The 27,741-nt window shown below is 42.8% G+C and overlaps 2 protein-coding genes across 6 annotated transcripts in view; both read right to left on the bottom strand.

Annotated features, from left to right (window-relative positions):
* Nucleotides 1–21,366, bottom strand: part of FASN (fatty acid synthase) — a 42,094-nt gene extending 20,728 nt beyond the window's left edge. The window contains 17 exon segments of the mRNA XM_032128649.1: nt 100–291; nt 635–810; nt 1,269–1,384; nt 2,919–3,122; nt 3,422–3,556; nt 3,948–4,042; nt 5,468–5,657; nt 6,488–6,675; nt 7,020–7,479; nt 9,822–9,956; nt 10,193–10,308; nt 10,965–11,087; nt 11,509–11,709; nt 12,591–12,764; nt 14,317–14,469; nt 15,277–15,423; nt 21,220–21,366. Coding sequence (XP_031984540.1) covers nt 100–291; nt 635–810; nt 1,269–1,384; nt 2,919–3,122; nt 3,422–3,556; nt 3,948–4,042; nt 5,468–5,657; nt 6,488–6,675; nt 7,020–7,479; nt 9,822–9,956; nt 10,193–10,308; nt 10,965–11,087; nt 11,509–11,709; nt 12,591–12,764; nt 14,317–14,469; nt 15,277–15,403 — 2,785 coding nt within the window. The 5' untranslated portion in view covers nt 15,404–15,423; nt 21,220–21,366.
* Nucleotides 21,367–24,598: 3,232 nt separating this feature from the next.
* The window catches only part of CCDC57 (coiled-coil domain containing 57), a 38,772-nt gene continuing 35,629 nt past the window's right edge, over nt 24,599–27,741 (bottom strand). For 3 of the 5 annotated variants that reach the window (XM_032128652.1, XM_032128651.1, XM_032128653.1), the window contains one exon: nt 24,599–25,370. In XM_032128652.1, the coding sequence (XP_031984543.1) occupies nt 25,147–25,370 (224 nt within the window). In that variant the 3' untranslated portion in view covers nt 24,599–25,146. The remainder of the gene's footprint in view (nt 25,371–27,741) is intronic. The other 2 variants (XM_032128655.1, XM_032128654.1) reach the window with 1 other exon arrangement.

The raw sequence follows: 27,741 nt of genomic DNA, 5'->3' as shown, positions 1-27,741 counted from the left end.
CTCCTGCATTCCTCCTCATTTTTCCAATGCATTCCTTTCCTCCCACTCCCTCCATCTTCACCACACAGTTGTGCAGTTATACCAGCATTCTTCACTCACCCTTTTTGGGAAGGATAGTTGCCTGATGAATTGTGACATCTTCAAACATAACAGCCATTTGCTCCATGGCCGTGCCAAGAGACCGTGCCAGTGTTCGCCAAGCCAGCACTAGGTACCCAGTTGCTGGATACAAAACTCTGCCATCAATGCAGTGACCAATCAAGTAGTGGTCAGGAGAGTCGGGACTCACATCTGTCAAAGAATAAAGAGCAGAATAAAAATAATAAAAGCACTCTAATAGAGAGGTCTTTCCCTCTCAGTGTCTAGAAGAGGTTCTAGTTTCCCCAACTATCCTGCCTGACAACATGCAGCTCTTAAAATTAGTCTAAAGCAACAGAGATTCCTGGTCTGTTCATGTTCTCTCATCCCATTTCAGAAACAGATACAGGTTTTTTTCAATCCAAACCAAACATTTAAACTTCAGAGGATGGCTTCAAGGATGGTGTTTTGAGTATCCTTTTCTTAGTTTTACAAAAGGAAACACACAGGTAAAGCAGCAAAGTGACAAATAATAAACCCCAAACCAGCAACACACCAATATTGTAGACTGAAGCAGATGCAGAGCCTTTGGAACCTGCTGGAAAGTCTTCAGCTTTTGGAACATCCCAGTCCTGACTGTGGTCCCATTTGATGCATGGAGAAATAAGGGGTGTTCCCACAGGGACAGGGTATTCCACAGGTGGGAACAAGTTATTTCCAAGAACACTTATGCTAGAAAGACAAAAAGAATCAAGACAGTGGGGAAAAGGATGGGAAGAAAAAGTAGGGAAAAAAACTGGTTATAATACTTAAGAGGTCAGGCATACCATATAACACTTAATTGGTCTCAGACTCCACGTCTGAGATGTACCATGAACACTTACTGCAGCCAAATTTGTAATTAGCAGTCTACAAGATGCAAAGTTTATTTCCAAAAGCTAGTTCCAGGTTCCTAGGCCTTTAAAACGGGACTTGTCTTTAGAAGGCACCTTCCCAGCCCAAGCAGTCTCTAACCCAAGGGAACACATCACAAGTGAGCATGTTATGTATGTAAAGCACAAATGTACAGCCCATTTTTTTTCAAGGTTTCTTGAAGGAGTATTTGAATTCATGTGAAGACATGCATACTAGAGAAGAGACCTGCATTCCCTTCCGTTCTCCCACTCACCCTCCTCCCCTAGTCTCCTTACCCAGTTAAATGAATCTTTCCAATCTGTGTTAGGAAGAACTCCAGATTATTTTTGTGTTCTTTCTTCATCAAAGGTAGAATGGTGCAAGTTGGTTTCAAAGTTCTCCTCAAGATAGCCTGGTCAAGTAGAATCCATAAGTCATCAGTGGAAGGTATTACTTACCACTTTGCCTCTGAATTTTTCTCTATAGGTCTCAAACCACTTACGTATCTGTGCCAAGAGTTCTGTGCTAGCTGCTGGAACATACACCACTTTAACAGGGAAGAGTACCCTTCCAGCAACCCAAGTTGTTGCACATCTGGTAAAGCAGAACCTACAGAATATTAACGTAATTCTGCCAAAACACAAATATCCATTTCCCAAGCAGACTGTGAAGTGATATCAAAACCTGCACTTGAACTGCAAAGTCACCTTCTCACGCCTCCCACTTGCACACACTCCCTTCCCAGAAGCAGCACCTTCTAGTCTGAAGTATCTGAGTGCATTTTTCAAGCAAAAGCTATTAGACCGAAAAACTCAGCCTTGAACGCCTCAGCCGATTTTTATCTTCTCTTCAGTTTGATCCCATGATCTTTATATGAGAAAAGAAAGAAAAGCCAGAACACTCTCAAGCCCAGACAATGAAGTCTCAGTCACTTGTGTTAGAGTCCAAAATTGTTCAATGATTTCAACATGAGGCATATAGTCTCTTTTTTCGAGAAAAATATCTGCCCAGTTTAAAAACTGTACTCTGATTCTCCCTTCAAGTCACTTTCAAAGCATAAGACTAACATGATGTAGTAAAAATACACTGGATTGAAACTCAGAAGCTCTGTATAACTATTAATCTTGATTCATGAGTAACTACTATTCTTCCTAAGACCTCTCTTGCATGCTACAGACCAAATAATAAAGACCAGTCCTTGAGACTTAAGGGACAGAGACAAGACCACACCACTGATCCTGTGGAGCAAGTATTTCCCAATGCACCTCATGTTCTGCATTCTCTACTATGGAGCTAATTCCACAAGGATCAATTTTCATAGGGTAGGGAGAAACGAGTAATGATCTGATCTCATTAGGGAAAGAAGTTGAAGAAAGCAAGCTCCTGTGGTCTCAGACTACTTGGTCTAGGAGAAGAGGGGAAAACACCACTGCTATCCACCACCTTTTAAGACAAAACCTCAACCCAAATGCAGTGTACAGTTCGTAACAGATTTTTTTCATAGAGAAGGCCTATCAAGTCTTTTGACTGTCTCGCGCCTCTGTAATTTTTGCACACACTCTCCATTAGATCCAAGCAATAAAATGCCTTCCTTACTCATTATGCAGTCCAGAAAGCTGACTATAAGCTATCTGAAGTGCATAGGAAGAAATAACTGAAGTAGTGTGAATGTCTGGGTGAGAAGGTGGTAGTGTGTTACGAATTTCTTATTTTTATTTTTAACATTAACATACACCACCCCCTAAAAAACCATAAAGAAACAAACAAAAAACCAAACATTAAAACTAGGAAAAGCTCAGAAGTACTAAAGAAAGCAAATGTTCTCAGAACTACAGTAAAAAAGAAGCTGAAGTCTGCAGTCTTCCCTAGTCCTCAGACCATCAACCTCCTTGCAGCAGCATGATACCATCAATATAGTGTCATACTGAAACAATCAAATACAATACCTGTAAAAGAGCATGAGGAGCAATCTCTACTACAATGGCATTCTCTGGAATATGCTTCAGACCTTCGTGGAACAGCACTGGACTCACTAGGTTGTTCACATGGTACTCTGCAGAGGAATTCCTAGCCAGATCACTTTGCCACTGAGATTCAGGTATAGATGTACTGATCCATCGTGCTGAGCGAGGTTTAGGGTGTGGAATGACCTACAGACAGTCAAGAAAGAAGGACAGGAGAAAGAGTTACAAGTAATAGAGAACAATACAATAGGCAAAAGCAAGCAGTTTCTCCTTTTCGCAGGTCATTTCTCCCAGCTTGATTGCTCAGGATATCCTTCTGCTTCAGGCCACATGATTTTAAACATTAGATCTCACAGAAGTCTATATGCTCTTCAAGAGATCTCCTCTTCCTTCTGAAGAAAGGAGTCCCCTTAAGCTCAACATCATCTATAGTCAGCCTAGGTGCCAGAGCATAAGTCATGCAAGCCACAGTTTGGCAATATTACCTTTTTCAGCGCATTGAGCAGTGCTGGTGCAATAGATGCCATGTAATAGGAGTGAAATGCGACGCCAGCACTGCGCACCTCCTTTGCGAACACGCCATCTTTCTTCAGTGTGGCTACAAACTCATTCACAGAGTCCTAAGAAGAGGAACACCAGTGAACTAAGAGAAAAGCTCACAAAATACTTGGGATCTGTACGAGCCACTGTACTCCCTCCATACCCTTCATCAGCTGCCATTTAAAGGGAGCCATAACTGGGATGAGGTTATTGCCCTTCTCAGTCCTATAATTTATCCTCCTCTATGCCCATGGATGTAAGAGATATTTTATTACTAGCTTACTGAGGCACTAACATCACTTCCTCTCAGAGTATTTGAGTGTGTAAGTTTATAAATCCACTCCACCAACTTCAATCCAGCTCCCCTTTGCAAGCAGCTGAACGCTAATTAAGCTTCATGCTTTCTTCAAACCTGAACTTCACAGGTCCCACTCACAATCCTGGTATGTACTGTATCAGTTCCATGCTCACCAGAGGCCCCGAAACAGTGACAGTGTCCTCAGAGTTGTGACAGGCTGGTACCACATTTGGAGGACAGCGTTGTTTACATTCCTCCCATGTCAGACCTGCAAAAGGAAGACCACAGGACAACAAAAGTGTTTCTAGGTATGAGTCTCATAAGAGGAAGCAATCTTAACTGCATAGTCACTGTGCTCAATTCAGCACTTTGCAAAATTGGGAAGGACTTGCAAGAGACAGATGGGTGTCTCCCCCTTCCCCCAAAAACAATTCTGCAAAAGCTAAGAATATTTACCCTAGAGCTTTAACATGACATTTATCACAGTTATGCTTAACACAAGGACAGAAGGCCAAATCTTTGCACCATCCCATTAATGAATGGGGTGGGGGTAACCCCCACACTTTAAAAGAAGCTACAGAATTGGTTGTTCTGTCTCATGTTGCCCTTAGTTTCCAGAAGTCAAGCTCATGTGTTCTCTCCCCTGTACTAGCCTGGATTGCTGAGAGACGCAAAATATCCATAGAAATCAGTAACTCTAGTGGCATGCTAGGTTAACACATGAAGCATTTGGTCATACATTACACAGATACAAGTCACAGGAAGAACCTGAACTCAACATCAGATTATCAAAAAACATACTGTATGCAGCACTCCAAATTCCGCGATCAAAGTGTCATTTATTTAATCTCAAGGGCAAAAAAAGCTAAATTAGATAGATAGTCCTTTGTAGCCTTACTTAAATTAAGAAATCTGGCATTATAACAAGTGATCTAGTCCAATATACTGCATTATACCTGCAACAGCTTTTCTCCTAAGTGCTCCAGGTTTTAATTGACCACTACGCCCATTAAGAAGCAGAAGAACAACAGTGCTACAAATAATAATTTTACTTTAAACATGTAAGTCACTTTGAAGCCGCACCACAAAGCAAAACTGCTGGGTCCAAAATTTTACCCAACAATGGGCAAAACTATGACTTACACAAACACAAAGCAAAGCTTGTTCAGGAGAAAGCTTATTCCTAAGTGCTATTACGCTATAGTAAATTCCACTAGCCAGCTGCCCACTACATAATAGCAGCTTACTGTTTTCACATTTCATTACTCTTGCAGACAATCAGAAGTCTCCTTTATTAAAAAAATACTAAAATATATATATATATACACACACATCTGTGTGTGTATGATATATATCTATCAAGAGCCAAAAAACTCAGTGCTTTACATTTTCACCTTGTTTCAAGGTGATTATTTATCAGGCATGTCATTGGTCACCTGACAACAAATCCCTCCATTTCCACTTAAATTTTGGATGGTTTACCAAAATCCTGATGTATTCCAGGACAGAGATCACTACCACGTATCAACTTAAATATTTAATAACCTGTTCTACATCAGAAGAAAACAAAGAAGCAACAGTGGCCAAGATTTTACAGACATAATAGTTTCAGAGACCAATTTTTATCCCAATGGCATGCAACAGAAATCAGATGCACTTTCCTGTATCACTCTTTTGGTAAGGGTGTACCTACCAACAGCAGCCATTCCTCCCGGTGGCAATTTGGCCTCTTTAACACATCGTCCCCGCCAATAAGCAGCAAGAATGGCTTCTTCATGACTTAAGGAGTTGTCTGCATAGCCACAAGCTAGTTCTCCCACTGAGTGGCCCAAAATCCCATCGGGTTGCAGACCTGCAGCCTTCAGCATATCAATCTGAGCAATCTGCAAGCAGAAGTAAGATTACTGATTCCATGCCAGAGTAAGCAGGTGCCAGGCCTCAAAGGTACACAGCAGTAGCAAGTACGTAATGAACTTTTTGGTACAGATATTCTTGGCATCACTACTTTTTTTTTTCTCCCAATAACTGCAGCTCCATCCTCCTTTCAAAGCAATCCCAAGAATCATCATACAACTCCAGTATTGTCTGGGCCTCTTCACAATGTAGCTCTCCACTAAAAAAGTATTTCCAACAACATGAGACTGCCAAGAATGTGTCTGTACAAAGTAAGAGGCAAGATCAGCTTTCCAGATCACTTTAAAAGCATGGCCTCTAGTTTATTAAGAAACCATGAATCTCACGTTGACACTCAGAATCAAGAAGACACTTCATTCAGCTTGACTTAGTTCATTTGCAGAACAAATTTTAGAAGACATTAAATGGAACCTTGCTCCTTAGCACAAACATTTGCATAAAACTTAAAGACATTCCTTAGTCTCTTAAAAGATGAAACTGTGCCACACACACACAAATACAAAAATCAGTTCAGACCAATATTAGTCCAAACATCTTGTAAGAAAAAAGCAGTAAGGCCAAGAATGTCTGTATCAAAAGGTTTGTTATGTACTTGTAAGTGGCAAAGCCCAAAACTGTCAAGGGCACAACACAGTCCCTCCTTTCAGAGAGGTATTTCTAACAGTTGCCACTTACTGATTACACAAAACAAGCTTCCATTAATCGATATAAAGTGTTACCAGCCAAACAGACACATTAGCAGAAGGTGCTTATGTGGATTGAGTCCACGATCCCCCTCCACTAGTCCTTTGAGTCTTGCCTGAATAGCAGCTAGTCCAACAAATGCATGGACAGTGTCATCAAAAGTGTTCTCATCTGCTTGCAGCAGCAGGTCTGAGACCTTCAGGCCTGTGCCCTTCAAAGCCTCATCTGAGCGCAATATAGACTGGTGAAACAGATCCAACTTCATAAGGCTCAGGCCCATGCCTTTCCACTGTGTTCCCATGCCTGCAGGAAAGGCAAGGAGAAAGTGAGCTTTAGTACTATTCTGAAACAGGAGTAGAAATGACACACTTCCTCTGGCAGTTAAAGAATTCTGAGAGCAAAGCACTGTACGTTTCTAACGTTCTCTAAATCAGGCACCACTTTATTTTGCTGGCCTTCGCTACAGTCAGAAGACAGTTAAGTTGGAAGGTTTTAATAAAATACAGAACACTCCTAGACATGTCACAGAGTTGCAAAATATTTCCTCATGCTACACCGTAAAATAGCATTAGAGCACAGAACACAATTGCTCAAGCCCCAGATCTACAGAGGAATGGAAAAGCCTGGACCCAATGCTGCACACCTACCTGAGCATATGTACCAGAGAGGTCTACCAGATGCTTGAACTTGCTGAACTTCTTTTATGTCACTTTCAGTGCCAACCAGTGTGTAGCCCCTGTAGGGCATGGAGGACACAGGAACTGCAGAGATATCGCTGAGCAGGCTTACAAATGGGCTGCATCCTCCATGTTTTCTGCTCTCTTGAATTAGTGTTTCCACAGCTTCCTGAGTTCTGCCAGAAATTTGAACCAGTCTTGGCATGTTACAAGTCTCCAGAGGCTGGCATTTGTCCTTATTTGGCCTCAGAATGACATGAGCGTTAGCACCTCCAAAGCCAAAAGAGTTGATACTGACAAGGCCACCTTTCACTGGTGTTGGTTTACAAACTACCTCCAAAGTGCCATCTTGTAAGGCAGGAATATCTGGATTTGGGGTATTGAAATGAAGATTTGGAGCCCACAGCCCATGTTCCAGAGAGAGAATGACCTGAAAGAAAAAGAGTATCCTGTGCTCCACATGGTCTCATGACAAACATTCTTCTGTTGTTATTCTTTTACTACAAATGACCACGTAGCATATTCTGAAGCAGTTGTCTATGTTTGGATAAAGGGACATTTCAGAGAATAGCATTGTTGATGTTACTGAGGTAGCAACTGCATCACCTAGGCAAATTTTAAGACCATGCAGGAAGCCAGCAGAAGTTGAGCCTTAGGTTTAGCTTCCAGACTCTTTCTAACTGGCAAGCCATGCAGTCTTGCAGGAAAAGCAGCCTAGGTACTAAGACTATCACATCATCTTTTTCCCCTTTCAGATCCCATCCATTTATCACATTCTACTTCATCCCTCCCCAGTCACACACAGTCACAAATCCTCTTCCTTATCAAAACAAAATGCTTCTATTTCTTGCTTTGCTGTAAAAGAATCAAGCTGAAGCACTAGTAAAGAAGTCTGCTTGCTGCTTTACACCCATTTGTTGTTTCTTGATTCAAAAAAGCAGAAACAGCAGACTGGTCAGAACTGGCAGCCAAAGGAAAGTACTGAAACAACATGAGGAACAAAGTATCTGTGCCAAAAAAAAACAAGAGCTCCCTTCTCTTAGTAGCTTCTCTCGACATACAGCTCATGACACCAAACCCACATTCATCTGTGGAACAAGCCCAGCAAATTGCAGACTACAAGGTCCACTGCAAACGGAGTGTGCTCTGTGTGTTTGACAGTTCCTTCACCACTCCAGAATGGTGAGAGACATACTGGCTTGGGAACTGTTCTTCCAAGTTGACTATCAGACTGCAGCTTACCTGGGAGAACAACCAGTATAAATACATGATTTCAACTCACAGCCAACACGTTTAAAGCTGTAGTCTAAGTATTTTCATGCATACTGTCCTACACCTCCAATACTACGCGCTTTAAATGTGCTGTTGCTTTACACTGATACATACTGTACTTTAAGTTTTTCATGGTTTCTACCTAGGTTTGAGAGCACAGTACAGTGAGCATACCACCAGTGCCACCAAAAAGTTTTCTCTTTGCTGCACAGCAAGTGATTAGACAGACTGAGTAATTCAAAGACGCAAGTGATTTTTTTCCCTTCCTTACCAGAATTTGCCTGAAGAGGCCTTGGCAAGCCTTAGTTTCATTCCTACCTACCCATATGATTAATGGATTCTCTTCAAGTCTGAAATCTGATATTTTCAAGATCCAATTTCCTGACACCTCACTTAGGAGTATTTTATGGAATTCCAGAAGAAAACATTTACACAAACTGCAGATTCCCTGAGACAGTTACTGTCTAAGAAACACTGGGTTTGGTGCAGAGGTGGGGGGCAACTGTACCTCAAAGTTATGATCCTGTCCTGATGGATCACAGAACCACACTAAACAAACTGTTCATTACATACAACACAGTATGGATTGAGAAGCTTATTTTATGACTAAGTTATCATTCCTTCTATGAAGAATGTGTCAGTCAGAGATAAAAGCGCTAAAAAACCCTAAACTTTTCTCTACAGAGAGACAGACACTGCTATCGTCATGCAGATGAGGCTATTCACAGTAAGTTGTATTGGGTCACAAGTAACCACTTCTACAATTCTAGCAGTGGCAGTGTACGTGACTTTAGTTTGCATGGTCTGTGGCAATAGGCTTAACAAGCAAGTGTGAACATTAGCTGCAGTTTAGCAGCTGGAGCCAATAGATGACCCTCTGCCTACAGCAGTAGTTATCAAGCTGGTTGCTAAGACAGTTATTCATGCTGGTAGCCTCATCCCAAAGAACTCACCTGGCTTCTCGCCATCCTAAGAGAGAAGAGGAAGAGATGATACATCCCTGACAGAAAGCCAGAAGGATCAGCTGCTCTTTTGGCACTGAAAGCCTACGCTGCCTCTCCTCTTTGGTCATTGTCAACTAAACATCCAATCCCTCTACATGTATGTGCCTCAAACCCAAACGACTTGCAGCAGAGTTCTGTTGGAAGGTCCAGTGTAAGGATTGACAAAGTAATCAGTAAGGATAACAAAAGAATCCCAAAGCCCTTATTCTGACCAGAGCTATGCTCCTATAGAATTCGGTAGGAAGCGGGAACTGAAGTGTGTATGCACACAGCAGAGGGCCACCTGAGCATTCGGTAGTTTGCAGGATAGCCACCTGAGCTTTTAAAAATATTTGCATGTGAAGCAAGTCGTTAAGGAGAAACACCTGAGTTCTTATCACTATCAGTGAACATTTTACCCCGAATCAATGCAGATTTTCCCTAAACCAACCAAACAAAACCCCACACACTGGTGTTCCCCACCTTCCCTTATTTTTCTTCTCAAGCTCCCTGTTACCTTGGCTAATGCAGCAAGCCCTGAGGCAGGCTCTGGATGACCCATATTTGACTTGGTTGATCCAATCAACAGTGGCTCCCTTTCACACTCACAGAAGACATTTACAATGCCATTTACTTCCTGTGGATCTCCAACCTAGTATGAAGAGAATCAGAATGGCTATTAGCCAGCACTTCCAAAACACACCCCAAAAGAGAAATCTGAAAGATTACGGTGTTTGGGCAAAATCCAAAAGTAGTGAAGCAGAACATATTCTTCTAACTAGTAGAAGGCAAAAAGACTTCACTTCGGGAAAACGAATAATTTAATGGAAAAGTGTGGCAAGTGATGCAAGGGAAGAAAACACTCAATCTCTTAGGGACCATGCTGACCTTGGTGCCTGTCCCATGGGCTTCAACATACTCCACTTCTTCAGGTTTGATACCACATTCCCTGTACAAAGATCTGACCAACTGCTGCTGCATCTCTCCAGATGGGAATGTCACACCTAGGATCAAAATTGCCGTCAATTTCAGTCTCCTATCAGGTGTTTCCTGTTCTGATTTTAGCATCCTTTCATTCACTTTGAGCTGCCAAGTTCCCCCCCTCCCCCTCCCCCCCCCAAAAAAACCTCAAACTAAAGGCCTTTTCACCATGTCCTTAGCACCAAACATTAAGCCTCTCAGGCTCTTTGCAAGAAGAGCAGAGGAACCAGAAATTAACTTAGGGTGGAAAGATACTGGTTAACAGAATACTAGAAGATGTCTAGGTTAAGCAAAACATGTGAAGCTTGGTGTCTCCACAGCTGGAGAGCAGGAGAAGCTGGACAACAGCAGGGTAAGAGCTTTACAGTTATAACACTGTACCTACATTTCTACCATCAGTGCAGAAGTTACTGTGGAGATGTCCTGAGGAATGCTAAACTAGCAAGAGAACATTGCTGTTACTTCAGTAGAAACCACCACTTCTCTCCTTTAACTTCTTTTAAAAATAGGGTCCTGAACTTTGCATTATCAAAACCAGAAAATGAAAAAAAAAAACCCCAAATACAAAAAAACATTCACACATCTAAAGAAGAACCCTACAACAGACCACTTTTTATGACAAAGACTCTAAACTGAACAATTATGTAGGTACCTCACTTTTCAGCAGCTCAAGACCTACCTTGCTCCTTAAAGCCATCAGTGTTAATTCCAGCATTTACTATTGTGGCATAGATCCTCTTTGCCATCGATCTCTTGGTCAAAAGAACAACAACAGCAGCTTCAGAGCGACAATATCCATTTCCTGAGAGCAGAGAGAGAGAGAGTCACAACTTCTGCTCTGCTTTGTAAAATGTTGCCAAACACCATGCAGTAAGATTACCACTTACAATAGACTGTTTTGAGAATATGACATATCTATTTCTTTTAAAGAAAAATTTCCTGTCCTAGAAAGACACAGTGCTCATCACAAATGACAACAGAAATTTTCCATCAAGAGACAGCTATTTTTTCTCCCCAGAGGAAGAGGGATGAACCATATCGTGCCAGTTTCTTCCCCACAGCTAGTTTTCCAGGTTTAATGGAACACGCAACATAAATCAGGTCCAGGGTATGTCCCAAACAGTGCACCCTGGAACAACTTTGCTGTATTGAAAGAGTAGCTGGTCACAGACCGTACAGTAAGTTACTTTCATACACCATAAGCTTTTCTACTTACGCCTTACCTGAAACATCAAAAGCCTTGCAGGCACCATCAGGACTAAGCATACCCAGTTTCATGAACTGCACAGATGTGTTGGGTTTCAGTAGGAGGTTGACTCCTCCTACTAGGGCTGCACTGCACTGCCCATGACGAATTGCCTTATAAGCGTTTTCCAGAGCAACAAGACTAGAGGAGCAGGCTGTGTCAATAGTTAGGCTTGGTCCTTAAGAAACATAAGGAAAAAAAAAAAACAAAACCAAAAACCACCTTAATTTCCTAGATTCTTCTCCAAAGACTACAGGACAGGGTTACAAGAAACATATTGAAAACAACGTTAAATAAGAGCTGCTTCAGAACATAGCAGATAAACCTGATGCAATGGGAGACTAGAACCACCATCTCTGCCTACTTACAAGGTAAGGCATGAGAAAGGTGGGAAAAAATTATGAACAGATTTGCTTTAAGGGCATTTTTAAAAATTCTGTCTCTCCACCAAAAAGAGAACACAGCTTTACAGGCAGGTCCCATCTAATTACACATTCTCATCAATAAAAATCCTTTGCCCTTCCTGGTGCTACCCTTGCCATTCTCTCTGTTCTCTGCTGCAATTCAGATCAATTTCCACCTCTCCATTCCCTTCAATACTGTACATGGATTGAATCATACCTATGCCTTCAATCACATCATTTTTGTGGCTCTCCTACTTCTTACACTCTACTCAAAAGAAAGCCAACTGCTACAGTCAGTAGGAGTTTATGTCTGGTCTAGCCAACTTCCACATATCTTGATGACAAATAGCAGTCTAAAGGCCAGAAAGGACCAAGGCCTTTTTGTAAGTGCTTCCTGACATCACCATCCCTCAGATGAACACCAGCTATGTCCAGCAGCAGCAGCTGAGTTATAAAGCCTTACAGAGAGTCTTATTATACAGTCACCATATATTTTTACTTCTCATATGCCTTCTTAGAATAGTTACACGCTATTTTCTCTTTCCAAAAGGGATCTATGCCATCATATCCATCCCAGTCCTCTACAGCAACTGTGCTACAATCGTGTTGAAATTGCAATTGCTGATCAGCATCAACAGGTTTGGGGGGCACTTACCTGTTAAATCATAGAAGTAGGAAATCCTGTTGGCAAGCATAGCACGCTGACAGCCAGTCATACTGTATCCCAAAAGCTCTTCTGGATCTTGGCTAAGGGCTTCGGCAGCTTCTGACCCACTGGCACCAATCCATACACCTGTGTCTGTGCCACGGAGGGTGGCCGGATTAATACCTATGGGGATTGGAAGGTAGATTACAGTAAACATAATGAGGGGCAAACTGCGGAGATACCAGGTACACTGGTACCAGTTCAACCAAAACTACTTCTTGTCCCTTTCCGGCAGCATTGTTCCCTTACCTTTAATAACCTTTTATCTGTTTCAACTGCCAACCTTACATGTCTTACTTCGGAGTCCATCAGAAGTTTGGTATTGGCTTTTGGCCAGAACATACTGTGCCCTGACACAGGTTTTCAGCCTAGCTGGGCATTGTTAGAGTCTTGTGTAAAAAAAGTGCACGGACTATGAAAAGTACAAACGCTGACAAGAGAAGCTAACAGCTAACTACCAGTACAGAGAAATGGAGCAGACTGAAGGGGAGAAAAATCATAGCATCTGGAACGTCATGTGAGCACATCAATATCTATCTCCAGCCCAGATCTGGAGTACAAGACAGAAATGAGAATTCTTAAGCACAAAAATAGCCAGCAACCAGAACAAAAAGCAACTTTGCTCTAAAAAAACACCACACAGCAAGGTCAACTGTCAGAAATCTCTGCTGTTTCTTCTCTCTGCTTCAGGCGTCCTGGAGACAGACAGAATATTCAATCTCCAGACAGAGTCTCAGAAGCAGAGAGAAGCAGAGAAGCAAAAGTTAATTTCAGTAAGTCACAGAATCACAGAATGTTAAAAGTTGGAAGGGACTTTAAAAGACCATCTGGTCCCAACCCCCACTGCCACAGGCAGGGACATCTTACACTAGACCAGACTGCTCAAGACCTTATCCAAAATGGCCTTGAACACTGCCAGGGTTGGGGCATCCACAACCTCCCTGGGCAACCTGTCCCAATATCTCACCACCCATACAATAAAGAATTTCCTCCTCATATCTAACTGAAATTTGCCCTCTTTCAATTTGTAGCTAGTCAGTACTAGTGAGCTGGTTCCAACTTTTTCCCCATGTGCTTATGTTCTGACATGAAACTGATTAACACGAAGAATAAATTTCTTGGATCAGTGGATAAGTAACTCAAAATCCCAAAATACTGGCAGCAATAGAAGAGAGAGAGGCTCCTATTTCTGAAAGCACACTTCCTAGGAAAACCTTCTAAAAAACCAGATCAAATGCTACAGGTTTTCCAAGAATCCGGCCAATAGACAGAAATACATCAGGCCATCTGTCATTCTTTTACATCACAGATGAGAATTCTAATCAAGTCATCCTTCTTTTCCTCTTACAAAGGAATTATTATGGAATGTTAGGGTAGAGCAGAACATAGAAAAGCTCCAGAACTGTTGACTGTTAAAGTGATTCTGTCATACCATATGATGCAGGTACAGATTTGCTGACAGTCAGTAACGATCTCCTGGTTTGCATTCTAGAGAAAACAGCTTTATTCTAACCCTTATACTGGGATCTGGAAACCTCTGTACCATGTCTTGGGTCTCCTCTCTAATGTGATGGCTTTCCCTTGTTAGAGTTCTCATCGCACAGGTGTACAGCTGCACCTATTACACAAAGAGAATACAGCTTAATTCTTCCTCTTCAGTCATTCATCTACTTACCTCCATCCAAGATTGCTTCATAAGAAACTTCCAACAGCAAGCGAAGTTGAGGATCCATTGTATGAGCTTGTTTGGGGTGAACCCCAAAAAAAGATGCATCAAATTTGCTTATGTCCTTGAGCTTCCCATTTCTCTTAGGCAGTCCATAAATTCCTGTGAGGGAAAATTCGACACCGAGTCACAAAACACATCAATGGTGAAGCAGCTACAAGCTGAGACACAGTACAGAAATGACCGCAGCTGATTTTCAATTACATATGAAACCTCACTCCCCTGCGCAGTACCCAGAGGGGCTGCATGACTATCTACCAACCTGCCTCACCTGGAAACGAGAATGCTGTATTAGCAAAAATAATTGTAACTTTTAGGACTCTCCTGGATATAGCAGCAAAAGACATCTATCTAGTTTAACTATTTTTGCTTTGGCAAGTGGTACCAAGCACATATAGTCTAAATCAGTGGTTCCGGTCAGTCACCATTTAGAAGAGAAACAAAAGCTGCTTTTGACTCTGCAAATCACTAGCTTGAATTGGGTAGATATGTGCCAAACACTTCAAAAGGACAATCAGACAAAAAGGAACATTGTAAAAAGTCATAAACCACACAATTGGAATCCCTGTGCTACTTCTGAACCCAGCAAAATGTCAGAGCTGTCTTACTGTCACAGCTATCAAGAGCAGGTATAGGATTAATGTTGCGTAGCTGCTCTGTCAGAATTCTCCTGTATTTGAAAGTAAGCTACATATTCTTTATTAGCTGCTACTGCATAGGACATAACATTATAAAATGGATTGTGTGAGACCTTCATGAAAGTACTCTGTTACAGAATTTCTTGATGATTTATCAGAAGTTAATTTGGGTCTGGCAGGGTTTCGATCTCATAAAATCTCTTTTCATAGGATAATTCCTCTAAAACACTCAGAACTCAGGGCTCCAAAAAGAGGGACAATAAGCACTCACCTGGTTTCCACCTCCGATCATCCTCTGTGACCATATCCACTCCATTAAGCAGGTTCTCCCAAAACTCTTGCAAGTTCTCAGATTCTGGCAGCTTTCCTGCTATGCCTGCAATCACCACGTCCTCCATCTCTTAACTTCACCCTGTTGCTGAGATCCACAAAGCAGTAAGGCTAGTAAGATTTCACACAGAGGAAAGTATATGTGCCTTGTCTTCCTGACATGTTGTGACAAACAAATGTATTTGCAGGAACACCCACACAGGAACAGCCCATGGAATCTCTACTACTAAAAAAAAAAAAAAAAAAACCCAACTAATCAAATGGACCATAAAATCCATGCGATCGATAAGGATGAAAAAAAATGATCCTGAAGGAGCATCAGGCTCTGAGAACCACCAGTTTCTACACGACAACCAGAAAATGAGTAAGTCTACCTCTACTAAATGCAGAGCCTCTCTGAAGTCAGCAGAGAGGAAAGATTAACATGCTGGAGCAGAGGTGGGTGGAGAAATTATGAAATACACATAGTAAAATACATAATTACAAGGCAAACCTAACAGGTAGCAAAACAAGTTCTACAATCATTCCAAAGTTAAATCCTAACTTAAGAATCAATAATCAAAAGATTTGTTGGACGTGAAAAAAAAACCCCAAACAAACAAAACTACAAAATTGCACAAAACCACCCCCTCCAAAATAAACAACACAACCCCTAACCACCCCCAATTAACTCTGAGCAAACAAAAACCTGACGAAAAACCCAAACCGTACCAACCAACAAAAAACCAAGCAACTGCCCCCCCCCCCATAGCAGAGAAAACCCACAAAAAGCACAAAGATTACAGTACAACTTAGCATAATTTTAAATGTCAACACCAAAGAAGTAAGTTCTACATCTAGAGTGTTTCCTAACTGGACCTGCACTGCCACATGTTTAGAGAACTGTGAATGTGGAACTGACTACACATGATAGAGGCTGGTGCTTTAAGATAAGATTTGGCAGAACAGATCTGGAATACAGACAGGATGAGAAACTTCAGCTGTTGTCCCAAGAACTTTGCATTCATGACCCCAGTCTCAAATATCACAAGAGAACATCATGCTGCATAACACAGCATGGCAGGCCACCTGTATCAGACCACAGCACCATATACTACACCCCTTTATTTTCTATTACAGTAAAAATATATTAACAACTGAGTAGAGAGGAAGCAAGTTAACTTGATGTTTCAGCTAAATTCAAATTATAATTTCAGATCCTAAGTAGACAAGTTAAAGGAGTAGGGGAAATACCCATATATATGGTGGGTTTTTTTAAATTTAAAAATTAAATAAAAGTATGGCTGCAGGAACCAGAGATAGTATGCATTAACAGTACTTTCTTAAATAATCCTTCAGGTAAGTAGAGGCAAAATATGCTTTTATGTGTGGGATTTTAAACAAGTAAAAAACACAGAGAAAACTAGGCATTCAAACAACTACAAGTCTGCCTTGACAACTTTGAAGGAAAAAGTTTGCTACGAAAGAGCTGAAGTTTGACTTCCATCATGTATTCTACATTCCATCCTACATAGTGGCATGCAGGCCCATTGCTTAAGTGCCACTGGTGGTTTATCATCTTCTCCAAAATACAGCACTAATGGGTACTCTCTGATGAGCACTTAATGGCTGTTTTTCCTACCCAAGATGTTTCATTTGGGCATTCTTTTGCAGCCTCTTTCGGGACTTCCTGATGCTTTTGAGCAAGAAACAGGCCCCTCTTCCATCCACATATTACATTGCTCAGGCAAGGTAACACTTTCCCATAGCTGCATGAGATTGCTGGGGTGTGCAGAAGGAAAGCAGAGCCCTCTGCACAGCTGAGGTGTAGCTCTGCCAGAACATAACACCACAGAGGCTGCCTGATTTATTCACCCTTCTTTCCTTCAGCAGTAATCTTGATTCAGATCTGTGGAGTAACTGTGGAATTATGCAACACCTAACACTGAAGCAGAAGGGATTATTACTTCACCCAGTCCATTCCTTCTGGGACAAGAAACAGAAGTGCTCTCAAAAGGACATCTTAGATTTCTAGGTCTTGTACTAAACACCCAAACAACAGAAGGTCTATTCCACTCTCGTTCATTTAAGAAAGGAAACACTAAGGGCCAAGTTGAGCAAGGCCCTTACTGAGAAACTAGTCCCCAAAACTTAAGTTGGTATTAACAGGCCCAGTCCACTCAGTGCTGAAGAGAAACTTCGCAGTTTTTCCGCTCACACAAAACTAGTAAGTCAGTTTTACTACTGGCCTCACCACTGTACCTGTAAAAACCAACCAAGGGCCACAACTCTACTACACTTTCAGCATTTCTGTGCTGGGGCAGGGAAAGAGAGATCTTGGGCACAAAGTTTACAATTTAAGCTTAAGATATGAGACATTAAAATGACAGTTGCTCCTTCCCATCTCATATATCTTTCCCTGGAGTATCATGAAAACTCTATCCAGGTACAACCAATTGATGAAATGTTCCTTTGAGACAGTGAAGTAATGAAATTCATCAGCAAAACAGTTTTTGCCAACTTGTTATGAATGTAGTTGAGCAAGACTATGTCAAAGGTGGAGAAAAAGATGCTGCAGTAATCAAAATCAGAAGAACAAGAGCCACAAATTAAAAGATTTTAATACACAAAGAACCAGAAGAAAGATTTAGACTTGCCACAAAGAGTTCCAAACGCATACATCTAAGATAAAATACAAATTATGGATTAAGCAGCAGACAGCAGAGAGGATCTGCTGTTGGACAACAAGAGTGGTCAGAAGAAAAGTCATTAATATTAAGCCACCCCTGATTAAACAGTGATTAAAGTAGCTGTTACAGCTACCAACAATGTTTTCGGTCTTCCTTGACAGAGAATAAGCAGGTAAACCATTTTAAAGTTGATTGACTTTGCCCCCAAATGGTGTACTGCATTATTATTTTACTTTATTAGAGACTTGTTTTCTGTAGAGCATTTTTTGACTACACAGTAACACAGTACATTGACAGATTTTCAAGTATAGGGCATAGCACAGATCAAGAAAGAACATTTATTTCTACAGCTGCTTTAATGGAGATTAGACTACAGCAAACATACAAACAGACCACTTCTGCTACCTTTGATGAGCAAAGTGTTCAAAAGCAACAGGTCAAAACAGGAGACGAAGATAAAGAGGGACAAACAGGAGTCTTCCATTTCTTAAGGCTGTATTTGCTGAATCCATCTAATATCCTAACATCCTTCTTCCTCAGTTTATGACACGCTTTTGCTTAAATTGAGTTGTGTGAATTTTCCTCAGACAACTTGTGTTTTTAATTGAGTGGAGAGAAGCAAACACACCACAGCCAGCCTTCCCTCTCTCTGCCAAAATAGCAGTGCAGTAGACACCTCAGTTAAGCCTAAACTACCATCTCACTGGATTTGCACAATATTTTTTAGCAATTCTACTGTGCTGCTGACTCATTCAGTTAGTGACTTGTAATAACTAACAATCCTTTCTGGTATCAAAGCGACTCTTAAGTTGAAATACTGTTTTCTATTGCATTTAAAACATTTGTTTTTCAGTCCCTCACTAATTTGCCACAAAAAATTAATCAAAAAAGTATTAATCATCATTTTCCACCATCCCTGGCAGATGTACAACTTTTTTACAATACTTTTATCTACTGTTTCCATACAGAAATAACCCTCTGACCATTAAGCATGTAAGCTTACAAAGGGAAAGAAAAGCCAAAAAATCCCAAACCAAAACCCACAAACAAACAAACAAGCATGTGAAGGTAAAATCTGATTTCTTCGCCCGCTCATACCTGACTTGCTAACCACTGAACACAAACTTACTCTGCTGTAACTTGTTCACTAGGGTTTAGTGAAGGAAGGAAGGGGAGAAGGAGGGAGAAACAGCTGATCGCAAAGAAATGACAAATAACCCCATAATCTTGTTTTGCCTGATGCACATTTCCTTTTCCTAGACAGGAGCAATATATTTATTTCATTGTTATTTTGATAGCTGTCATCGTAGTGGGACAGAACCCTTAAAGTCAGCTCTGCTACTGTTTCTAGGCAGACCAAATCTTCTTTTTTTTGGGGGCTGTCATTGTAAAATGAAATACTCATGACTCCTCCATAGCTTTCTTCAGCACAGATATTAACGAAAGGACTGTTTTCTTTGTTTTTCATATGATTATATCACAACTCAGGTTTCCTAATCGCTGACTATCATTTCTAGAATTTGTAATAAAAAACTGTCCTTACACAGAAACTTCTCTTATGAAGAGCTATAATGCTTGCCTCCAAAAGCCCCTTCACAGAATAGAGGCAAACACAGTCCAGATTTCAATTTTTTAAAGCATTTGGCTACCATCAATCTGTATGTTACAGATTGAGTTTAACAAAGACCTTTCAAATGCCTCTGTTTCAGGTCTGTATTTGTCCTGTCGACCACAACACAAATGAAAAACAGTAGAGTGTGCTCATATTTAAAACGCACTACTTAGTTGGAAACACAATCTGGTTCAAAGCTGTTACTGGAGAAAATGTAAGTTAGACTTTGCTCACGGAATCAACACAGCTTGGTTGATTCCCAAGTGGTCAGAAACTACCTGTATAAAAATCTAAGTCCCAAGTATGACTATATCATGTTTGCAAAAAGATCTGTTCATAACTGCCCTCATTCTCTGAATTCACCCATTAAATGTAGCTTTTCACAATGTACTATTATTTTCAGTTTGTTTCAAGAAGGGTAGAGGCTGCAGGAAAAGCTGAACCCTTTGCTCATGTAGCCTGAGGTTTCTTCTCCCATTTTTTAAGACAAGACATGCTCCAAAGCCCCCAAAGGTGGTCCAATGGAGTATGCAAGTTAACTTAGACAGCCTTAGTACTGCCTTTTTAAATTTAAGCATCCAAATAAAGCTTTTGGCTAGGAAAATATGCATTCAGTATCTTATAGGGCCGTATACCAGGGAAAGAATGTGGAATAAGAACCAAACAGGTACAAAAACAGCCAAAGAGAGATGATCACGGTCCTGACAGAATCGCATCATCAAATCCATACTGGTGTACGATCACAAGGGTACCTCGCGTGGGCCGCTGGTTTATACCAGTGGGAAGTGGGAAAAAATAGTTTAGCAGCATACACGGCACGCTTTTTCAGATGGATTCCCAGAACCTATTGGCCAGTCTTCTTTCACAATAGCGAGCGCCGATCTCGTCTTGTACAAGCTTCTTCAGCTTGCCACGACCGTGCCTTCGCGCTAACCCGGGACGGCGTGGAGAGCGCAGCGCCGTCGTCCCGCTGCCCGGGCAGAGCGGCCCGTCCAGCCCCGGCGCCCACCCGAGGCAGTGCGGTGCTCGGCGCCCGAGCTGCGGCAGCGCGAGGCCGCCGAGGCCGCCCAGCCCCGCGGCGGAGGCTGCTCGCTCCGCGGCGGGCGCGGCCCCTCGTGCAGCCGCTGCCGCCGGGCGCGCGCGAGGACTGCGGGCAGCGGGGCCCGGCTGCGTCCCCGATCCCGCTCGGCCCGACGGCGAGGGGTCGCGGCTGTGGCGGCGGCACGGTCCCCGCCCGCCGCCAAGATGGCCGAGCGCCAGCACCACAATGCAGCCACCTTGCCGGGCGGGCGGAGCAGGAGGCTGCGGCACGGAACCAGCTGCTGGCGTGGGGGGGGACTCTCCCCAGAACGGCCGCGCTGGGCCACGGGAGAGCGGTCCGCAGCAACAGGGCGCGGCGACGGCGGGGCCGGGGAGCAGAACCTTTCGGTCCTGGGGACCGAGCCCGCAGGGCCCAGCCGAGCCCGCGGACCCTCATCGCCCACCCGGCGAGGAGGGCAAGATGGAGCCTCCCCGGCGCACCCGCGGGGAGCAGCGGCCCGCGGAGCCTGGAGCAGAAGCTGCCGCTCTCCTGACCGCGCCGCACCCGCTGTCCCGCCGATACCTGCACAGGTGCGGATGGCTTCGTGTAAGTAGGACTCTGTCGTCAGCTCAGCGCGGGGTCGGGATGCTGCGGGGCGGGCGCTCCGGGTGGACGCTGCGGCGACCAGTGCCGAGCTGCGCACGACCGATACTCCGCTCTCTCCTCACTACCTCCCTCTAGCTCCCACCGCTATTTAAGCAGTCGCCACCTCCGGCGGCCACGCCACATGGGCTGACAGTTTACTCCTCGCCGCAGTCCAATGAGAGCCGGGGCAGGGCCGCCCCGTGTCGGACCCGGGGTGATGCCAATCCCTACCCGCCGGAGCCGCTCCACGGGAGGAGGGGACTCTGGCTAGGCCGGGGCGGACACAGGCGGGCCCCCGTGCCCGCGGCACTGGGCCAAGCTCTCGCGCCCCGCTCCGCCCCGTACTGGAGGCCGTGGAAGGCCGGGAGCGCCTGGCTTTGGGCTGGCCGGGCCGGGGACGAGGCAGCGCCGAACCCCGGGGGCGCGGACCTTTTCGTGTCCCTCTCCCACCTCCCCGCGGGTAGGTATACTGTGGAGGGTACGGCCGCGTCGCGCCGGCACCGTGGCTCGGCGATTGACGCGGAGGATCGGCGGGCGCCGGTCCAAGCGCGGTCGGATGGTGCAGGGCCCGCGCGCGCCCGCGGCGCACAAAGGGAAGGGACGCGGGGCCGAACGCGCAATCCCGGGACGGCACCCAATACGGAGGCGGGGACACGTGGGCGGGGGCGCGGCCCTGCCAATCGCGGGGCCCGCGCGGTGTTGCTAAGCGATAAGGCGATGTGGTGATGGCTGAGGGGTGGCTGGGCCGCCGGCTGAGCGAGCAGCGCCCGTCCTCGCTCTGCCGGCGGCGGCGGTCGTTCACCCCGGCGGAACGCGGTCCCGGGGTTACCACAGGGCAGCAGGCACGCCGGCCAGGGATGCGCTGCCCCGTGCCCAGGCCCGTCGCGCCGCCCTGACTGGCTGCAGCAGAGCGAGTCCGGAGGCGGGGGGCGGGCGCCAGAGATTCCCTCCCCGCCGTGCCCCTCGTACGCCTCCCTTCCCACCGACGGAACGGGGCGGATCGCTCTGCGTGTGGGCACCTTTCATCCACTTTCCCTGTAACTTGCACTCCTTCGGTTATACCCGAACAGTGGCGAATTTGAATTTTCTTCTGTATTGCCTACGACCGCCACTCCAAAACAAAAAAGCCTTTCGGTCGACAAATATGGGCTTGAACACGGGGATACAAGAAAGTCCCTCCCCCGCCTTGTCTCTCGTCCGTGACTTGAACTGGCTCTGGGCAGAGGCCCCGCTCCCGGTAGCGCTTGCACTGCCACTTCGCAATACCGCTCCATTTAGACCTTCTCGGGGCAGACCTTTTGCTTTTATCTATATATTCCTCAACAGGTTTTTAACCCTTAGGTAAGAACAACAATAAATAATGTCCTCTTTTACCTTTTCAGTACTCTGTGATCTGCCTGGATTCTCTTCTTCATAGGCATTCCTTTCTTTGTACAATTCAATAGTATCCACAGTAGTACCTTGCTGCCACTCTTCTCATCTGGTTCTTAAGAATCAATGCCCAATTTGTTAAATATTTGGTCATAAGAGAAAATATACGAGAATTTTCCTGCTATATTTAGTACACCTGTATTTAGCACAACCTCCCCGTGCAGGATCCAAGCAATATGTTAACGTTACTTATTATTATGCATATTTTGTTAATTTTCATACTTACTCACTATGTTCTTAGAACTACTCTGAAACAAATGTACTGAACTACTTTTTTTTTTTCTGCCACAAGTAAAATAAAGTGAAACAACCCAGCTATCATCTTTCCTTACCTACAGTTGACTTAAGGAAACCTGTTTCTCAGGGAAACTGAATAAATTAAAGCTGCATTACTGGCAAGAGGTCTGCATGAACAGGCATGCCAGGTGACATGGGAGGGGAGTAAGTGGGACACCACACCAAACAACCACAAAAAAAAGAGAAAAAAAAAAACCAGAAAACCCTCAAACAAGCAAACAAACAAACAAAAAAAGCCATGAAAACCTGCATACAAACCTACACAGAAGCATTTCTGAAATCTACAGCCCATCACTTTACACCCACGGTGTAAGGAATAAAGAGAAATGTTTTCCAGGTTCAGATGCAGTATTACAAAGATCATGGAACAAACTGCTCTTCTACACTGCTTTTGACATGTGCACAGAATCTCATACCACCGAACCATTGTGCATCTCCATAGGTCAATATTAAACATGGAAACAACAAATTTTTTTTCAGGATGATCTATGGCTATTATAAAAATTGGAATTTACACATTGAGTTCTAGAAATAACCAGAGTGCTTTAACTGGTGTGATCTGGGCCAAAATTCCTGTAGTTGTTAGAAACCACTATGCTTTGTGCTACAGAAAGAGCTCATTCAGGGCCTGGTTCAAGGGAGTGCATCATGTTGTCCTGGCTCATGAACAATGTTGAATCAAATGACAGGATTTTCAAGTAATGAAAAGATTTAGAAAGAAGCTCACAAGGTCTCTCAGACCTTATATTGGCTTAGTAACATCTCATGAAATTTCTTGCAGATTTAGCATCCGATTATAATATCACTGTACCTTTGCACTAAAGCAAAACATTTTCAGCAGGTAGTAAAAAATAATTATTCATATTCTCAAACGGATTACCACCACATTATCAGGTGCTGAAGAGAGCACCTCTTTGCAAAGTGTATCAGGAAAGCATTTCTATAATAAAATGCTCCAGGAAAAAAAGACGCTCATGGGTAAGTAGCTCTCTTCCTTCGTTTATCCTTTTTAGATTTTATATGTTTAGCAGTAACTGAGAAGTATTATTCACTACAGTGAATACCACTTGCAGAATCACAGAATCTCTTAGATTGGAAGGTACCTCTTGAGATCACCTAGTCCAAGCCCTCAACTGAAGGGTCAGCTGGAACAGGCTGGCCAGGCCCACGTCCATTTGGGTTTTGAGTATCTCCATAGACAGACTCCATAACTCATCTGGGCAATCTCTTCCAGTGCTTGACCATCCCCACAATAAAAAGTTTTTTCTTGAATTTTTCACGTGCATTTCCTTTACTTACAGGAAAGTTCATCTCTGTACTATCCCAGGACAGCTCAGCATTACTGGAAATGCTACAAAAATACACTGATTACTTGTTTTAGTGTCCTAGCATGTTCATTACTACATAGCTATATCCTTTTTTACATCACAACTTGTTCAAGTTTTCTTTTAGTTTCATCTGTTTTAAGACTTACTTCTTACAATGCGTCTGTATGATTCTGAGTATATGATTCTAAGCCATTAGCAGTGTTTCTCACTGCTTTAAAGTCCATACAATCTCTTGTCAAGGGAAAATACAATCACTGGTGTGACAGTAGAAATTTAATTTTATACTCTTTCATGCTCTCAACAAGTGGAAAGAGCTACAGAAGATGAGAAATAATACAGACTCAGATGTAATCTTTTTAAACCCCTTTCTTTCAAGTAGAGAGAAGGCTGCACAGGATTAACGGTTGCATTGTTAATTAGAAGAAGACAGATTGAGGCATCCCACTTCTAAACTTAAATCACATCTACAGTTTCTCAACAAAATATCTGCTAAAGTCCTGCAAGCCCTGCCTGAAGGCACAAGGCTTTACCTATGTGTTAAGTGGGCATTTCTAAATCCATTATGCAAGAAAATCTTAACATATATAATTAAAATAAATCAGTATTAACAGTGAAGACTGTAATCGCATAACATACACAGATTAACCCTTTATTTTAGGCTTCACTGTATGAAACGGGGTATTTGTTCTCTTTTCTGGCAGCAAATATCTTGACATACAAAACTGAGCCTGATAATTAGATCAGATATAGAGACGTCAAAGTAAGTTGATAGCAAGTGTGAACCTGCAACATGCTGCCAACATAGAAATCAGTCTTTAATATTATAATTGCGGATTTTTGCCATGCTACAAGAGATTTTTGGTTTTAATAGATGAGCACAAGATAAACTCCTGGGTTTTAACTTCTGCTGAACTTCCAGCCTTGTTCCTCTGACTGTCAAATCTTCAGCTGACATTTCAAATTTATCCTTGGCTTTGACATTTTGCTGAGATTCTTCAGATTGCTGAGTTGAATGTACAACTTCAAACTCCACTGCTCAAAAAACAGACAGAGAAATACTTTGTAGTTATGTTTGTATTCAATTATGAGATTGCATAGTTGAAGAGAGCTGGTTTACTCTTTTCCACTAAATATACTGCTGCCATAGTGCCACATTGTCAAAATCTTATATTACCAGGACCATTTCTGTACATAGGAGACCCAGAACAGTCCATTAAGGCTTGCCATACTGATGGTATAACACAGCATCTTTTGCTCATTCCTCGCTTCATCTGTACATGTTTATTCTCCATTAGCATCAGACTGCTTAAGAGAGGAAGACAGCTGGAAGGTCAGTGTAACGGTTCAAGTCAAGCACTACCTATCTGTTCAGCTGTTTTAAAACATCACATTTTACAAGTTTACCCTTCTCTCAATTGTGAGAAAATGTGTTTGGATATGCATGATATAAAAGGCTCAGAGGTAACTCTGTTGGCTTGACAAAGCTGCAGTACTACCATTATCTTTTGGGTCTTTTTTCAATCTTCTCTCACTTAGAAACGCATTTAGTATGTACATCTTTGGTTTTGTTGTCTAAAATATCTATCTTTCCAGAAAGGACTAACTCAAAAAGAAACATCTTTGTTGGGAAGTAGTGGGACTGGTCCTAATACTAGTCAGAGTCCACCCTGCAGTTCTCACATAATTCTCCAAAAACTATTGTCTCCAACTAACTGAACTTCAGTCTTATCACAGGTTTCTTTAGGTAAGATAAGTGGAACTGGTCAATCACATTATTCACTGTAAACGATAGGTAATATTTACAGATGTTTGGCTCCAGCCACTTAATCCTTATTTTTCAAGGCATTGAGACTTTAACTTCAGCTTTTCTATGGAGAGCCAAAATGGACAGCAGAAGTAGTCATAATAAACTTGCAATAACACACGCTACAGTATTCTGTACTAGTTTAATTTTGTAAGCATCATAGGCTGCAGTCCCAGATACTACTCAATCACAGCAAGAATAAAAGGTGCACCAGTCGACAAAGATCAGTTACTAGTAGGAGAAGGTAAATTTTCGAAGTCAACTGAACATGGTAGAAAGTCTAAACAAAATTCTACATCAAAGGAAATACAACGTGTTCCTGAATTATGGAATGAATTGATCGATTGAAGATTTATAGCTCTATGCAAAGTATGACACTGTGGCTAGTGTCAAAACACGACACTTTTCAAAATAATTTTTATACAGAGGCTTAGCTTGAACCAGCTGTTCACTCGTGTGTGTGATCTCTGCACTGAAGCAGTTTGGTGGCATTTGTTATCACAGGTGACAAAAGTTCAGTGGACTCTTTGAGCTGTGGATGCGAAATCCTGTTGTCCAGCTTGCCACCTAGTGGCTTCCTACAGGTGTAGAAGGTATGGAAGAGGATGCTTGAGCCCATGAAGATCGTTGGGTGTATTTTCCTGCCTGGGAAATGGACTTTAAAGTACCTCTACCACATCTGGCAGATAAGAAAGCAGAATTTCACAACATCAACCATTTAGAAAAGTGCAGGCAGCAGTGTCTGGAAGGTATTGCTTCAAAGATTACTTTCTTGAACAGGAACAGCAGCAGAATGATAACAGGAATGAGCAGATCCACAGATAGCACACAACTAACTCTGCTTACAGTCTGTTTTTTTTTAATACTCGCTCAGTTTTCAAGGGCCTTCTGTATTCACCCAAGGGGATGACTTTCAGAAATTAACGTGGGAGGCCCTAATTCTGTAAATCCAAAGGCAAAGTAACCAAGGACCAGTGCATCACATGCATCCCTTCCTGTGAAGACTTCTGTATGCTTCTCTCCTGTCATTAGTAGAGAAACTATAGTTGTAACTAGTAAAGGCTACTTAGTTAGGTGTTTGGAACAACACCACAGAACACAAGCATTCTATATGGCTACTTTTAAGTTTTGGACCATCAAAAATGTGTGCTAACAGAAATTTAAAACCGACCACTGCAAACTTGTAAGGTTAGTTCCAAAAATTAGGAAAAGATAACAAATCAATACCCCAGAATTAGAAATACTATTTAAAGTGAAATATCCTAAGAGAATACTGAATGAAGACCTTACTGTGTTCTGGTTCTGCTTGGGACTGCTCACATCTGTGAAGGACCTTGAATAAGATTGGCATGAATATGCACTGTGCAGCAAAACTTAAATGCAGTAGCTTGGTTTGCACACCAATGAAAAAACACACCTAATTTACAAGCCTGCAACTTACTTTCAAAAGTGACCTTGGTAACCAGAGCTAGCAAGATCATAGCTAACCACCTAAACTGCTTTTGAAAATGGCACTAAATATTTAGTGTATTGAAATGCTTAACGTGTCTTCTATTTGATGTGTGTTAACTTCAGCCAGAAATTAACATTCATAGATTT

Source organism: Corvus moneduloides, chromosome 19 (assembly GCF_009650955.1).
Source record: "Corvus moneduloides isolate bCorMon1 chromosome 19, bCorMon1.pri, whole genome shotgun sequence".
In the NCBI taxonomy this organism is placed as follows: Eukaryota; Metazoa; Chordata; class Aves; order Passeriformes; family Corvidae; genus Corvus; species Corvus moneduloides.
The sequence above is the reverse complement of the archived record's forward strand: the minus strand, read 5'-3'. Positions and strand labels throughout refer to the sequence as shown.